The sequence below is a fragment of the Chrysemys picta genome, chromosome 11 (assembly GCF_011386835.1).
Source record: "Chrysemys picta bellii isolate R12L10 chromosome 11, ASM1138683v2, whole genome shotgun sequence".
Classification (NCBI taxonomy): domain Eukaryota; kingdom Metazoa; phylum Chordata; order Testudines; family Emydidae; genus Chrysemys; species Chrysemys picta.
In genome coordinates this window covers 46,100,355-46,117,746 of record NC_088801.1, presented here as the reverse complement: position 1 = coordinate 46,117,746, position 17,392 = coordinate 46,100,355, and the positions used below count along the sequence as shown (strand labels likewise).

The following is a 17,392-nucleotide window of genomic DNA, read 5'->3' as shown; positions in this document are numbered from 1 at the left end:
TCTTCCACCAGTATATACTGAGAGTTCTTTTTATATGCTCTGCAACTACCTGCAGATTCTTGTTGTACTTTGAACTTTCAAATTTTGTCCTGCTCAGATAGTAATTTTTTCAGGTGTGGCTATTTCAGTTAGAGCTAGCAAAGAAAGACAGCACGAAAGCTGACCTAGTTCTAAGACTGTGCATTAACTAGCTTCCCCTTTCCTAAACACACATGCACACGCACACACACATACACTGCTTCTGCAGAGATTTTGCATTTATATATAAGCTGAAGCACAGAAGTAGTCTTTTTAAAGACTTCAGCTCTTGAAAAAAAATTCTGACCCTTTCCCCCTCCCCTAAACTTCTCCCTCAACTGCATAGGAATACTAATATCTTAGCAAGATCAAGATAGCCATAACATATGCATCTGGCTAACATACATTGATTTTAAAAGCATAAACTAAGAAAGCAGAAAAGTTCATAATAAAAGCAACTATCCAAGAGCACAGATCTTTTTCTTACCCTTCAATGTAGGATTGCTTTGCTCATCCAGGGAGGCTCCCAGAGGCGTTCTGAAACCACAGAAAAGGTTAACGCTAGTTTAAAATGTTGCTTCTTCATGTCCTTCTTTAAGAGCTATAACCAGCTTGTGATAACAGCAGTTGTGCCTCCTTCCGCCTTCCTCCCCCAGAAAGCCTGCACAAACGCATAGGGACTGACAATAACTTACTAAACAATCCCCAACCCCCTGAATAAACACTTGTGAAAAAAACAGGTCGATAAAACTGGCAGCACTCACACCTATGAACACTAACACAGGAATCAGGATTAAGGCAAAAGTTAAGAAGGCCACAGGCATTCTGTAGGTTGTCAAAGAAAATATTATGTGTTATATTGTGCCCACACTACCAACAAGAATGAATAGGGAGCGCTGGGGGTGGCACTATGCAGGAGTGAATTCATTTTAAACTCATTTACACTTTAAAAGTTGACACCTGTTTTTCCTACACTGAAACCCTAAGGATAGGTGAGTACGGGAATGAAAGGCAGACACACACACACACACACACACACACACACATCCCTTCCCCTTCTCCCCGCAGATTATAAATTCTTTTGGTCAGTGACTGTCTTTTTGTTCTGTGTTTGTATTAGGCGCAATACAATGGGGTCCTGGTCCATGACTAGGACCACCAGGCACTACTGTAATACAAAAAATAAGTAATAGTAATAAATAATAATAATAATAATACAAAGTCTAATCAGAAACAAGAACAATCTGAGACCTAAAATATCTGTCAAGACATTTGCTAGCTCGGATACTGGATCAAATTCTTTAACTTTTGTTCTAGGGCAGATGTAATCACTATTTCAAGAATGGAAAGAGGCTTGTTGAAGGGCCCAATCCTGCGGTCTTTGAAGTCAACAGCAAAACTCCCACTGACAGCAGGATTGGACCCTAATGGAGTTAGTATTACTCATCTTGTGTAAACTAATTCAGTGCATAAGCTCTTTAAACAGACCAAATATTAATGCAGAGCTTCCACTAATGTAGACAAACAATGGTTAACAAGAACCTGCTATGCAGTAAAGCAGCTTGGTACAAACCCAAGACACAAAATAAAGTAAAATATGATTAAAGAAAGACAAATCAGATGACTTAAGTGTTTACATCATGAATACTTCATATATGGGCATGTGAAGGTTTTTCATTAGACAAGCAGAGAAAAATGCCCAAAGTTACTATGAAATAAACAAAGACATGATACAGTATTTGTTCTGGTTCCAAAACTAAATTCTGGAATGAAAAGCATGTATTTGTTTCCTAACACACCCTTTATTTTACAATGCAAATTGTTCCTCTGGAACAGTTTACCGTTGCTACACGTTGCCCTTTGATATGGAATAAGCCACAAAGCTTTGACAATGACTCTTTAAAAATAACTTGTTACAGTGACATGCCAATTAAAATAATGACAGTATGAGTGATATTCACTCAGCTAGGTGACAGAATAAGCCTTTAGAAACTAAAATCTCCTGGAATTTTGGGTCTCTCATGGGAATAAATAGGGCTTCAAGTGACTAGGTTTTTTATTAAATCTATTCAAGTTACAGCAAGTCTTATGTTCTGAATTAACAACCATGCCTATTGTTTATATCCCGGTTTTAATGGCTACATTTCTATTCTCCCTCTCCTTCCTTGGCGGCCACTTCAGCATGTCTTATTTTTTAGCTAGACAAAGTTGCTGGCAGCAACTTCCTCAGTTGACGCCAGTAGTGTGCATGCACTGGCTGGCAGAGAATGGTAAAAAGCAAGCAGCAAAACTGGCATTCTCCCTCAAAAATTAAGCCTGTCACCTCGGCAGCCTGTTAACAGCTACTAGAAAAGAAACTTTGGCAAGCAATCTGTCTGCATCCCTGCTTGAATTTCTACACATACACAACCACTTTATAGTCCATTCCATTGAAAAATTGTACATTTAAAAAGAGAAGAGCATAAGAACGATGGAAGCCCTTTGAACAACAGCAAAGCAACTGGGATATGTTTTTAAGGGAATATTTTCAGCAGCATGGCTCATAAGTCAGCTGATTCAGGTTTGCTTTCAAGTACATTATGCTGCTAAACAGGAGATTTTAGAGATCTTTCAATATATCCTCATACTCAAGAAAAGGCACACTGTACACTGGGGGTGGATACCATACAGCTACGGCAGACTCTGAAGAAGCTGCCTGCTTTCACAGCCCTAAGTAAAGTAGCACGAGTGTGGAGCAGATAGGGCAAGGACAAATGGAAAATCAAAGACAATCTGGAATGCAGGGCTTCATAAAAGTCTTGACTTGCACTGGAATCAAGGAACCAACGTGAGTTAGATCCCTCAGAGAGATGACAAGACATCTCCCAAACATTCTAGGTACAGTCAGGAAGAGTGGGGGGCATGCCATGCTGGATTCTCTGGGATCTGCTACTCAACACCTCCCCAAACATTTACCCCCCTCTTTCCACCCATAGTGCCCATCGCTGAAGGCTCTATGTACTGATCAGATAGATTAGATACACATGGGTGTGCCCATAGTGGACTTCACTGAGAATTCTGCTTTTCATCTTCCCCATGTTGTAGAAAATTTCTGTTGGGTTTGTTTGACCCGGTATTGGTTATTGTAGGAAAACTTTAACAATTAATGAAGATCTTGCATTGTGTTTTAGAAGCAGTTAAAACTTTGGCTGTTAAAAATCATAGTTTGGCAGCCAGAGTGCAATTAAATAGTGTGTCCACTGTGCCTCAAAAACTCAAAACAAAAAATATCTTCTCGTCACATTTCAAAACCTCCTCTTTCCTGAATATTCTACATGAGAAAGTTCCTAAACACTTTCCAACAGAGTAAACTATGTTGTTGTTATTACAGAAGACATTTTGGCCAAACAAAACACTCAAATTCAAAAAATAAAAACCATCCTTGAGTTCAAATGGAGGATTTCCTCCTTTCTGTTTCAATGTAAGATGGGCAAACAGATGATTTTTTACCTTTATCTTAAACAGCCTTAGTAAATGCACTAAACTCTTTTAATCATTTCAAAACACTGGCAAAATTGAGAGAAATGAAGGAAGACTTTCCTACAGGGGTGATAATTCCATGAAATGGAGCAGAAGTGGGATGTTTCTTAGGCCTCTATGAATATTGCCATAATGTGATGAGTGCTTTTCTACCCCAATAGCTAAACAGAGGTAAAATATATATATTTATATAAATAGTGGAGCCTGGAGTTATGTGGAGACTTCTGCATAGCCATGAACTACTGTACGACAGATGAGAAATTTCAATGTGGAGTGGTTACAGTCCCAAACTGCTAATGCATACCACAGAAATAGCCATCTAGTAAGTCCATTTTCTTTACAACTACAACATTGTGGATAGTCTTTTGAAACAAATAAATCTTACAAGCAGAGCTCATTACCAAGAATGTTGATGCCACTTCACTTGAACTAATACCACTGCAAAACTGAAAGTAAGACTGGCCAATCAAGTTTGATCCTACATTTACATTTTCTAAAATGTCATATAAACCTAAAAACAATAGAAATGTATTCATTCATTCCTATGGGGAAAGTATTTTTGGTGTTTTTACACGCCAAACAACAAGGCATTTTGCTAACTCCTGAGAGCCAGGACATGTAATTGACTAGAAACAGAAATAAAATCAGTCTATTTTTGTTGTACACACTTGGAGAAGTCCAGATTATGCAACAGTATAGTGAAAAGTGCATTAGATTGTTACAAGAAATGCAGTTACAATCCAGGAAGATAGTACCTGTAATGTAGGTGTTATTTTTAACAATACAATGTAAAATATGTTCAAGATTTTTGATATTGTCTTTAACCAGCAATGTGGACAGAAAAAGAGGAAAACCACCAAGGATCATCAAGGGCTAGAAGAACTTTGATTATGCATGCACGTACGCAGAGAGAGAGTAGCAGATGCCTTGTCAAAAAGTAAATTAGATTATTCTCTCACACCACCTATAATAGACAAAAATATACATTTTACATACAAATTTAACTGTGTACTACCTATAGTCTTGAGCAGGGCTTTGGAGCTGTGCTCCGGCTCCGCTCCAGCTCCAGGCAAAAACCTGCAGCTTCACTGCTCCGGAGCTGCTCCAGCTCTGGGCTCCACTCCAAAGCCCTGGTCTTGAGAGTATAATCCAATGAGGAGCTGAGCACTTATCCAAAGTGCTGAGAATTCCCGGCTCCCACAGACATTACTGGTAGTTGTTGGCACTCAGCACATCACAGAATCAGATCCTAAATGCCTACTGGACTGATCCTGCTCCAATGAAGTCAGTGGGAGTTTTTCCCATTGACTTCAATGGATGCAGGATGGACTGTATTTCCATCTCAGAGAACCACTGATATTAACAAATCACATGAGCTTTGCAAAAGCCAGCCACAAGAGCAAAGTTTGAATAGTGTGTGGATATCACTAAGTCCCAGGGTGGAATGTCTATGCATTTAAGACTACAGAGTGTGCAACATTTTTATGTAATACATGAAAACTAAAGGAACAGTGTCAAAGTAGGATTTGCCAACTCTACAACAGAGGCAAATTTATTTTTTTAGTATAAAGTATAGAACTGGTCAGCAACAACATTTACAAACAGTACATTTACACTTGTACAGGATCTTTTATGCAAGGATCACAGAGGGCTTTACAAACATCCATTAACTAAACCTTGCAACATCCCTGTTAATCAACCTTTTTGTGCCTTGCTTTCCTCAGCTGTAAAATAAGGAAAACACCTATTTATGTGGCTTGCTCAAGGTCACGCAGTCAGTCAGTAGCAATGGCGTGAACGAAAGCCAGGAATTCTGGCTTCCAATACTCTGATCTAATCAACAGACACTACTGCTTCATAAGTCTTCTATCCCGCATGATATTCAATTTTATTATTATTATTATTATATAGATTTGTGACTTTAGTTATTAAGTGTGCATATTGTCACTGTATGAATATATGTACAATTCCTTTAAACCTGTACCAAGAAGCTAAGAAAGGAGAAGATTCTAGACAGAAACTCTGTGAATAGAGACAGACTAGCTTTAGGAAGAATCTCCCTCCCTCTCCCCCCCGCCCATTCTAGTAAAGCTTCTAGTTTAGCACAGGTGTCAAGAAAAGGAACATACTGATTTGGTAGCCACTGACTATTTACCAAGATTTGTTGAAATTCTATTTCTTACAAGACCCACAAGTAATTAGGTCATATAAAAGTTAAGGCATCTTCTCTCATTTTGGCAGGCTGAAAAAAAAATAGTCACTGACAATGGACCACAATTTGTCAGACGTGAATTCCAAGTTTTTGGGATAGAGTATGTCACCAGCCCTCTCCTCCCACAACGGAACAGGTGACCTAGACTGTACAGAGACTTCTACAACAAAGACACTATATTAGCTCTGCTGAGCTGTACGGTAACACATTCATCAGTCTCTAGAGTAAGCCCAGCCGAGTTGCTCACTGGGTCAACAAATCAGACTAGCACTGCCATCCTTTAAAGTAAATTTTCACCATAAACTGCTATGTCTAAAGGATGACAGTGAAAGATAAATATAGGAGGTCCTAAACTTTCTTTAACTATTGGGATGCCACCAAAAGCTCACCTAACCTTAAACAAGGACAACTATCCCTGATAAAATTGAAAGAAGAAAAATATTGGACAAGATCAGCTATTGTCACTGGCTACAGCTGAACCCCAAAATACTATATGGTGGAGACTGAAGAAAAAGCTTTTTCTAAATCCAACTGAACTGTTTTGTGACAATAGCAACAGTGGTATTCATTACAGTCTTAGTGAAGGGACATAATTAGGGCCCTACCAAATTCACAGTTGAGTTTGGTCAATTTCATGGTCATAGAATTTTAAAAACTGTAAATTTCACTGTGTTGTAACCCTGGGTTTCCCAACCCAAAAGGAAGTCACGGGGAGAGGGGGTTAGAAGGCTATTGTAGAGGAGTCACAATATTGCCACCCTTACTTCTGCGCTGTTGCTGGTGGCAGCATTGCCGTCAGAGCTGGGCAGCTGGACATGAGCGTCTGCTGGCCAGGCACCCAGCTCTGAGGGCAGCACCGCCACCAGTAGCAGTGCAAAAATGAGGGTGGCATGGTATGTAGTTACGGGAGTCTGTGGTCGCCCTCTCTACACACACAGCCAACCCAAGGTCTGTTTAACCCCTGAGCACCAGGACGGGACAAGGCTGGGGGCCCAAGGCCAAGGACTCCTACTGTATGCCAGGTTCCAGCTGCTGGTCCTTGCCGGGCTAGTGAGGGATGGGACTTCCTCTTCCCCTGCAGGGGCCGCTCCCAGGGCCAGGTCAGACACTTCCAGGAACCGCCCCCAACTTCAGGAAGCTCTACAGCTGCAGGCTGGGAGCCCAGCTCTGAAGACAGCACCACTACCAGCAGTAGCGCAGAAATAAGGGTGTCATGGCAGGATATTGCTACCATTACTTCTGCGCTGTTGCCGGCTCAGGTGCTGCTTTCAAGCTGGGTAGCTAGCCAGCATCCTCCACTCTCCAGCCACCCAGCCCTGAAGCCACCGCAGAAGTAAAGGTGGCAATACCATGACCCCCCTACAATAGCCTTGTGACAGCCCCACAACCTTTGTTTGTGCTGGGACCCCCAGTTTGAGAAACACTAGTTTCCCATGAAATCTGTATAGTATACCCACTAGTTTACCCATGAAATCTGTATAGTATAGGGTAAAAGTACACAAAGGACCAGATTTCATGGTCCATGATGCCTTTTTCATGGTGTGAATTTGATAGGGTCCTAGAGATAATCCTTTAGGGAAGTCCAAGCCTAATGGACAGGAGTCTATCTATTTGAGATTAAATACATCTAATCAGAGAAAAAGGATCCTCAGGGCCAGAAGGTGACTATATGTGGGAGAATGGTAAAGCTGATGACTCAATCTGTTGCTAAATGTTTAGTAATAAAGGGGAGGAGATAAAGGGCTGTGCACTGTTTCCTTAGAAGTGTAACAGGAAGCCAGTCAAGATGAGGATAGGGAAGGTTTTAAGAAGAGCCCTGCAGTCAATCAGGGAGAGAGAGAGAGTAGATTTAGGCATAACACTGTTTTCCTTAGTCTTGGCTCAGTATTAGAAGAAAGTGACTCTGTAATGCTTTACCACTGTTACATGACAGAGAGAAGATTGGGGGGGGGGAGAAATCAACTGTTTGCCAGACAGCCACACTAATACATGCATTACTACTCTAGTAACTTATTAATGGTACATTTATTCTCAAAGAAGAACTTCAACTGTTCCCTAATAAGAGAAAGCACACTACAGAGAGAGGTGAAAGTAAAACTAATAACTAATTTTTCTCACCTCCTACATGCTTTGAGAGCCCAATCCTTCAACTCACATTCACATAAGTAGAGGTTGTAAGTTCAGGTCCTTTAGCTAATAAAGAATTGTGGACACTACTACTTAGACATATGTAACTATTTAGAGCAGTACTGGAACTTCTGGTTTGCAGAAGTACTTACCTGCAATCTTTAAGCCATATGGCGATCTTTTCGTTTGGAATATTACCTTTGGGAGAAAAGAAAGGGAAGGAGGTAGAAAAACAGAGTTGTAATTGATGCTCTGTGCATTCCAGACGTCTCATGAAGAAAGACGAATGGTGCCTTTTAAACACCACTTACACTACTGCCACACAAACAAGACTGCTGACAAGAGCAACAACAAAAAAGACAATAATAAACAAAAGAAATAAGAATAAACTCAACGGCAGGCCAAAAATATGAGAATTAAAAATACTTTTAAACACAGCCTGCATGTCTCACATATGGTGCAACCCCGTAATGCGTTCATCAAGCAGGGCTAATGAACGGGGCGATTCCAATCACTGATTTCCCCCCTTCCCTGCCTTAGTGGAGACAACCGGACAGGACAGACCTCCTTCTGCAGCCAGGAGCAGTTTTCCGACGGTGAGATGGTCCTCCTGCCGGGCCAGCTCAGCTGCTTCTGCCGAGAGATCCTCCGCCTCGGATGCCTGCCAGGAGTCTCTGCTCTTAGCCCAGGCCTTTCTCTTCTGGCTAGCCCCCGGCCACTCCTCTGCCCCCGGCGGCTCCTCCATCAGGACCGCGGCTCCTGCAGCTTCACTTCACAAGGCGACCGCAGCAACGCAACCTGCCAGGCACACGCGAGCCGGGTTGAGCGCGCGGAGCCCGGCTCAGACTCGCGGGACGGGAAGTGAGGGCGGCAGCGAGTTTCCCACGCGAGGCGCCGGCTGCAGCCCGCGGGACGGGCTCCCGCGCAGCCCAGCTGGGAACCAGCAGCAGCGCCCGAGTCACCTAACGTCCGCCCCAGGCTCCGGCAGCGCCGCCGCGGCAGAGGAGCAGCAGCCCGGCGCGCCCCGCGCTCAGCATCGCCCCCGGCCGGCCCCGCGCGCACAGGCGACTCTCGCCTCGCTCACTGTTGCAACACTGGAGCGGCCTCCAGGTCCGCCCTGAAAACGATTCTACGTTTGGCCGCCCCCGGCCGCCCGGGCTTCGCTGCAGCTCGCTCCCCTCCCACGCCTCCCCACAGCTGGAGACCGTCACCTCCGCTCCCCCCCAAGTGCGGCTTCCAGCCGGGAGTGCAGCTCGAGCGGCCGCAGCAAAAAGTAACCAACAAACCGGGAGGCGCCCGCCCGAGCCGTGGGAGCCGAACGGCAACCCGAGAACTTAATCCATCGGGGTGTTCCTCAAACCGCTTCCCTCCCTGGGGAGTGGGCAGCAGTCTGCGGGGCCGGATCGGGCCCCTGCCCCGCAGCCAGCGGCGGGGTCCCGGGGAGGACCAAGCCAAGCCCCGCAGCCACCCTGCGTGCCGGGGGGAGAGGAGCCGCTTGCTGCGGGGTGAGCCATACTCACATAGCGGGCCCGGGGGAGGAGGATTCACCCGCCTAGGCTGGAGATTGCAGCAGCGTCCCTCTGAACTTCCTCATACCGCTGCTGGGAGAAAAGTTTGCTGCCCACGTGATGGGACCCAAGCAAAGCCGCGCGTTCTCCTCCTGCCCGGGCACAGCCGGCTGCACGCGGGGGAGCGTCCTGCTGCAGGGACCGGCTTCCCCTTTCTGCATCTCCCCCCTGGGGCCAGGGTAGCCAGTCACCCGCTCCCCCCAGTGGCGTGTCTAGAGGCTAGTGGGCAGATGACAGTGCAGATAAAAGACATGGGGGGGGGGCGATTGTTGTCGGTCTCCTTGAAATCCACAGTAAAATCCTCCTGCAGTGCCAGTGGATTTTTAAACGGGGGAGTGGGGTGTCCCTAACGGAGCAGGAAAAGGAGCAATTGGAAAATCGACGCGATCTTGCTGGGGAGCAAAAGTTTACTGAACCCACTAAAAAGGCTCGTGGCAGCCCATCCGCTCTCACACCACATTGTCCGCACCTGCTTGGGAGGGTGAGCTGGTCCAGCTCACAAACACATCAAGAGGGAGGCTGGGGAGAGGACAGGCAGAAGATATTAAGAGCTCAAATAAAGAGTGAGAAAGGGCACACCGGGAAACATGGCTTAGAGAACTAGCTAGAGAAGAGCGAATGAATAAGAGAGTGTAGAAAAGTGAGTGTGGAAAACATACAGAGGAAGGAAGAAAGGATAAAGGGAAAGGGAGAGGTGGATGATAGGAAGAGAAAGACGAGAACATTCAGCATTCTGAAGGTATTATTATTAATTTCTATTATCATGTCATGGACCAGGGAGGGTCCCATTGTGCTTAGACTGACAAACACAGAACAAAAAGAGAGCACCTGGCCCCAAAGAGCTAACAATCTAGGTTATATTACATTATAAAGTAGTTTGAATCTGTTTTAACAGTAGCTCGGTTATGTCTGCTGAAATCAGGAAAGTAGTCCTGAGTTTAGGTGAAGAGGCTTGACCCCATCTTCCCAGAGCTAACACTGTGGAGGCTATAGATCACTCTCGTTTTCTTACCAGAGAGGTGACAAGCCATTAGCCCAGTAATGTTTCCTTCTTCCCACCCCTTCCATCTAAAAGCACAATGTAGTTGAAGATAAGACACAACATAGATGGGGCAGTGACTCCACATAAAAAGCTGTGTGATTTTTCATAGGTAAATTTAGTCCTGGGGAGTAAGAAGAGCAATAGTGGTCATGCCGAGTCCACCATACTCAAAACTTTCATTTCTAAGAGTCTAAACTTTAGTAATCCTCTTTCTGACTTAGCACAGGAATACTGGCGAGAGCGAGGAAGCCTTTTAAAATCTTATTTAAATTCACTTGAAGTCTTTATAATCCTTAAATTTGCTTCTAGGAAGATTAAAGCATCTAGTGTTTCCTGAAAATCCAACAAACAATATAATCTGGGAAGAATGGAGACTCAATGTCCGGGAACAAACCAGTGCCTAAGAAGTCACTGCACATACCAGAGAATGTGAAGGGCTTTAGGGGTGAAATCCTGGCTCCATTAAAGTTAATGGTAAAACTCCTAAGGACTACGCTGGTATATCATTATCCGGCAATTGGATCCCTGTGGGTAAACTGTTGCACCTGTGTGAAGCCTCACTGGTTTTTATAGTGGTCCATCTATACGGAACTCATGGCAGAGTCAGAGCCTAAAATGTTCAGATTTCTAAAGAGTCGTATTTTAGACCCTGGATATAATAATAATAATAATTAATAATTAATGGAGATATCCTATCTCCTAGAACTGGAAGGGACCTTGAAAGGTCATCGAGTCCATGCTAGCCCCTATTATCCATGTTCCACTAGAGAGCTTAGGGAATTACCTTCCATAGTGGGAAGTGCTTAGGGCTGGCACAAATACATCCAAGTCCCCACCTCCTGCCCCTGGTATTTTAACAAAATGTGCAAGATCAGAACATTGGGAGATTAACTACTCAGAAAAGCTCAAGAATCCACCCCTGATTAAAACAGGGCATGGCTGTAAAAGCAGCAGCAGCAGCCAGGAGAGGTGAGAATCATCAGAAAAACTTTTTAAAAACCAGGTCTGTCCCACAGATACCTTCAGAAAGAGGGGCTAGACCTCTCAGTGTTGATAGGAACGATCTCCTGAGGCCAGGGTCCTCTGTAAATACAAGTGTGGCAGGCCTGTCATCAACCCTGGTTTTAGTTTTTGTAGACAAACAGAATAGAGACCTTTTATTTAAAAACTAATCTGCCTATGGAAGTATCAGGGTCATGATAAACAAACATATTTCCTGCTGTAGTTGAGAGATCATAGCAATATGGTCTCATTTCTCATTTTCACCTTTCTAGAAGTTTCTATTTTTTTTTTAAAGCTAAAGTGTCTTTTTTCCATGAATAAAACAAGTTTCAGTCCCCATTGCATCTGATACTGTATATATGTCTTTCTAAGATTATTTTCCCCTTATGCTATAAACCATTGGGGAGAGGGGGAAGAAGGGTAAATCTTCATTTTTCAATGTACTGTGATTAAAAACAAAAAAAAAAAATTGAAGTGAAGGTGTATCTAATCTAATTTTTTTTTAAAATATTTTATCACAATAGCCTATTTATGTTTTGAGATTGGGCTATTTATTATAAAAAGACATAAAAAAGCAGCCTGACACAACCAAAGCTACATTTGGAAATTCTCTTTTAATCATCAAAATCCAGATAACTGCAACGACATTATAGGCTTCTGTCATCTGTTTTGCTCAGCTAATATAGCCATCATGCATTGTTCTGTGACTTAAGTAGAACAAGGAGATGAGTTGATGGATACAGGCTAAGGCCCCGATCCTGCAAACACACATGTGCATAAGACTAGACACTTGAGTAAAATCACCCACCAGTAGTATTTGAAGGATCAGGGCCTTAAATCTGATTTTCCTTGATTTTGTTAATAAGGAACAAGCATAACATTACTTTAGTGTATTTTGGAGATACACTTTGTTTCAAAAATGAATCATTGAGATTGCAATATCATATGAGATGTTACAAAATCACTGGGAAATGTGGAAAATCACAATTGTTACACTTTTTTGGGAAGACAATAGCTTCCATGAAGTAACACACACATCCGAGTTTGTAACAGATCATCAGCATGAAAATTCTTACAAGTCCATAATGTCAATACATACTTAGAGTCCATAACTGACAAATTACTAGCTTGATTATCTATAATGGCTTGTCTGTTCTGTCAACAAATACTCAGAGAGCATTTGAACTGTAGCTCATACAATAGCTTTATGGAGTCAAAAATCATTATGGCAAGTCAGTACTACTTATGGACCCAGTTTATGGACCCAGTTTTGCATTCTCTGACTTCATCTGATTAATGATTGCAGGATCAGGTCCTATATGCAGTAGATATTTTCCAAAGGCAAATAGCTAGGTGAATTTTTTGATTGATTGATTACTTTAAGTAATAATCTATATTTTGGATATAACAGCAGAATTTTTCATTTAAAAAATAAACACAAGTGATTTTCAGTTATAAGTTAAAGAACATCTTTTTAACTAATAAAATCCTATCAGTTATATGGATTTTTAAAATCAGACATACTTTTTTCAAAATTGTTTTAAGTATTCAAATCATAATTTAACAGTCAATTTTCAGCGAACAGCATTCTGTTACATTATAGGGTCAAATTCATCCCTGTGTAAGCAACGGTAACTTCCTTGAAGTCCAAGCTTCACACAGTTAAACAAGGGATGAATTAAGTTGCCACATAATTCAAAAACAAGTTTTCACATATCTTATTGGTTTTGTAATCAGAACTCAGAGACAGAGAGAATACCATTCTAACCTGTCACTCAGACCACATCACCTCTTTTTTGATCTCTCCTCTTCTCTATCAGGTCAAAATTTAGGACATCTTGTTCTGATTCTCACACTCATACATAACGGATCCTCCTAATTTCTTCAGCCTTATCCCTTGTCACATTGCCCTGGCCACTCCACTCTGTCAAAGATGTATGAGAAATTGGCATCTTTCTCCCACAAGCATCTCCATACTGCTCCCTGTGCTTTGAAAACCCTCACTCACTTTGGTCTGCCAGGCCACCACTGATCTTTTGAGGCCCTCATGAAAACTCCCCTGTTTCAGAATGTCCACAATTAGCAAGTAGAGAATACCCACCATTTTATACCTCTGTCATCGTTATCTTTTTGGAGTACATATTTTTTTAAAAACCACCTTCATTGAATCATCACAATCAGCAACAGCCTAATCTGATAATTGTATTGTTGAGACACACACTGCATCTTTCTTTGCATTATATGAAATACCTACTACACCTTTAGACACTATAAAAATATTATAATAAAAATGTATATGTTAATTTCTTCTAGCTATTGAAGTTCGCTTTTAAAATAAAAGCTGAAAGCAAAAGGATAATCACATTCGGAGTATACCTACCTCTTCCCCTAACCAGAGCAGAGAAGCATGCCTGAGCTGGATCTGTCAGTATTGTAAGACAGATGTTCTCTCTCAAATATATGGAGAAGAGTGGATGGAAAATAATCTGCCAGTTTCGCTCTAACAAATTTAAGTGTTAGGGGACAGTCTCTATGGCTTTTCTAGCAAATTGTTTCAGTGGATTAATGACAAGCACTTTTTTTTATAAGATAGGAAAACAATGCATTATCATTCAAAACAGTAGAACTTGTAGGGCTATTTTCTAATCGAATTTTTCTTGGTTTTAAGAAAATGGTTTGTATTTCTAGGACCTCTGGCTGGAGGAGGAAGGAGGAAAAAACCCACTTCCTTCAGGGCGTTTACAAGAACTATAGCATCGCTTGTTTGAAAAGGAAGTTTCTAAAGGAAGAGCCGGATATCTGTATTCAAGTGGATTACAGCTGCACCACCAGATCAGATAGAAAAAGCTAAGACCAGCACACAGCAATGTAATAAAACAAATACCATAAAGAAAGAGAGAGTAAAAGAGGCTTTCAATCTCCCTAAATGTAAATGCACTCATGTCAGCAGATAGCTGTAATTTCTGAGGACATTATGATCTCTGCCAAGAAAGATGTATAAGAAAGAAGTTGCAGGCAGAAGGAAACTAAGCCAATATGGTTCATTTCAACGTTGTCAGATCCCAAATTATTCTTTTTTACTTTCCTCAACACGGTCAATCTTTTCTGAAAATTATTTTCTTGGTCTTTTCTTTTTCTTATTTTTTATGTCTCTTGCTTTCACTTAGCTGTCTTTCCTCTTAATTTGAGGTTCTATTTCTGTTTCATCTCCCAATCTCCAATAAGTTTTCTCAGTGTAATTGGTTATCTGGATACCTGTACTTATGAGGCTGCCAGTCTAGTATAATACCTTGTTAATGCACCCACACACAGTATTCTGTAGAGTTCTATAATCCATATGTTACAGAGGGAGAATACTAAGGAATACAAAATACTAAGGAAAGGCAAGTCATTTGCTTGGTATGTGTGCTGCAAGAACCATTTTTTTAAGTGGTTAATTTTTTTTAATTAATTAACCATTAATTAAAAAACTACTGTTTTTAATTGTTTCCTGATAAATATGTAGGATTGTAAAGCACTTTGCTTTGTAGGCTTAATTACAAAATTCTTAGGTTTTAAGTATTAACTACATCCTTTCATATATAAAGATAATTACTGCTCTGATTTATTAATTTCTGGTATTGCTCCACATGGGTAACAAAGAACCTACTTGAAACTATATGTGGAAGATAAAGAGAAATCAAGATAATTATTTGCCCTAAGAATACATTGCCCTTTTATTGCACCTTTCATAGGAGGATCTCAGAGCACTTTAGCAATATGATGAATCCCACCTCTGCACCCCTTGAAGTTAATGGCAAAACTGACAGACTTCAATGAATTAAGCCTTACAACAACATGCCTGTGAGGTAGATATCAGTAGCCTGGTTTTATATATTCCACTGTGGTTAAGTGAATTGTCCCAAAGGCAGAGGCAGGAACAGAACCAGGAAATCCAGGGCTGTGTTCTAACCAGGATATCACCCTGTATTTCCTGAAATTTTTTTTTAGAAATCTGTTGGCTGGATATCCTGACATAGGCATAACTTTAAAAACATTCCTGAGAATTGTGGACTACTCACAGTCCCAAGTGAAGTCAACCGGAGTTGGGTGTGCTCATAAGATCAGTCCCTTGGCCATCATCTGAAATTGCCTTACTGGCTGCACATACTCAATGTTAGCTATAAAAAGGTGGTATCAGCTATATTTACCTTTCCATTCTATGCCAATTCCATCTTGTGTCTGACTCATCTCTAAAATTAAAATTAATACTTTTCTTTCATGGGAAGTATAGGAAATTCCAGATGTGATGATAGAGTTGATTTAATGGCATCAGCAGAGGTATCATATTATCATATACAAAAAGCCAGGGAGGGTGGAGAATCACCACATTAAATGTAACTTCGCAAGTATTATATAAATAAAAGATGCATGCAACAATATTGTGCAATTCATATCTATTCTACATTTTATTAAAAATAAGAAAGTGCTGGAATGAGCTATAGTGGAACAAAAACGTTTTGCATATTAAGAGTGAGCCACTGGCACAGAAAGGCACAATGTTCTGTGATGGAGAGCTAGCTGGAAGACCTTGATGTGGGGGGAGAGTTAGATTTGGAATCTCTCCCTCCCTCCCACACACACACACTTCTGACCAATTCCTGGCCAGCAAGAGGCTGGAATGTGCAGAATGTGCAAAACAGGGGATGGAAGAAAATTGTATCACTGTTTATGTTGCATTCTCAATTAAAGAGAATAAAATCATTTTAACCCGATTAGATACATGGTAACTTCTTTCAAGTGCAACCATAGTAAATACTAATATAACTGAATTTTTTTTAACTGCTTCAAGAAATAAAAGCTTTTATTTCATGACATCATGATCTCTTCTGCACTGATCAATAATCTCTGAAGAAGGATTTATTTACACAATAGCCCATGTAAGCACTCCTTTAGGAGTCACTGTGCTTTTCAAATGTATTTTTTAATAATAGGTACTTACTGGTCAGACTGGTGTAGCTCCATCAGAGACATTCCAGTCTAACAGGTACATATCGTAGTTTTAAAATGTTTATAAATGGAGACTGGATAGTTCAGCATACAGTCTATTTCTCTAGTGGAGAGGTTACAATCTAGTCTGATCCAGTACTAACCGAGAATCATTGTTGTCTTATAGATCTTTGGTGGCTTATGTGAATTAATCTGAGGGAGGTACCACAATGAGCTCCCACTGAGCAGCAGTCCAAATCACAAATGAATGTCATATTTTGTACTAAACAGGAATCTTGTTGCAGTCCCAGGGCCCAATCTGGCAAGACCTCTGTGCACAGAAATCTCATTAACGTATTTTTAAAGTTCAGTACATGACAAATACAGTATTGGGCTCTTAGGTACTGACAACAGAGAAAATTGAATGGGAATGGAGACTGAGGGCTGCTCTATACTGAAGCTGTAAGTCGACCTAAGTTACGCTACTTCAGTTATGTAAGTTACATAGCTGAAGTCGATGTAGCTTAGGTCGACTCACAGTGGTGTCTACACTGTGCTGTGTCGACGGGAGACACTCTCCCGCCAACTTACCTTACTCTTCTCAGGGAGCTGGAGTACAAAAGTCGACAGGAGAGTGCTCTGCCATCGACTTCGTGTGTTTTCACCAGACCCACTAAATCAATACTGCTGCATGGATTGCAGCAGTGCCGATTTAGCCTGTAGTGTAGACATGGCCTGATGTGCCCAGAGAAATGATTCCTTCAGACAAAAGTTGAGGCACTTTGGTGGGCCAAATTTGTCTTTTAACTATTGAAAAGTGAAAGGATTTCATCAATCCCAGCCTCTTTCACAAGGTCTATATTAATTTTGACTTTGGTAAATGCTGAATCCCTCTAGTTCAGGTGATTCCAACACCTCGAATCCTGCCAGAAATGT

At 41.5% G+C, this 17,392-nt stretch overlaps 1 protein-coding gene across 10 annotated transcripts in view; it reads right to left on the bottom strand.

Moving 5' to 3' along the window:
- The window catches only part of ITPRID2 (ITPR interacting domain containing 2), a 64,026-nt gene extending 50,139 nt beyond the window's left edge, over nucleotides 1–13,887 (bottom strand). For 6 of the 10 annotated variants that reach the window (XM_008178302.4, XM_008178303.4, XM_005306553.5 and 3 more), the window contains exons 1-4: nucleotides 9,397–9,536; nucleotides 8,441–8,674; nucleotides 8,029–8,074; nucleotides 506–555 (exon numbers count right to left, since the gene is read on the bottom strand). In XM_008178302.4, coding sequence (XP_008176524.2) covers nucleotides 506–555; nucleotides 8,029–8,074; nucleotides 8,441–8,621 — 277 coding nt within the window. In that variant the 5' untranslated portion in view covers nucleotides 8,622–8,674; nucleotides 9,397–9,536. Of the gene's footprint in view, nucleotides 1–505; nucleotides 556–8,028; nucleotides 8,075–8,440; nucleotides 8,751–9,162; nucleotides 9,181–9,396; nucleotides 9,537–13,868 lie in introns of those variants that run through there. The other 4 variants (XM_065561926.1, XM_065561928.1, XM_065561924.1 and 1 more) reach the window with 3 other exon arrangements.
- Nucleotides 13,888–17,392: the final 3,505 nt, after the last annotated feature.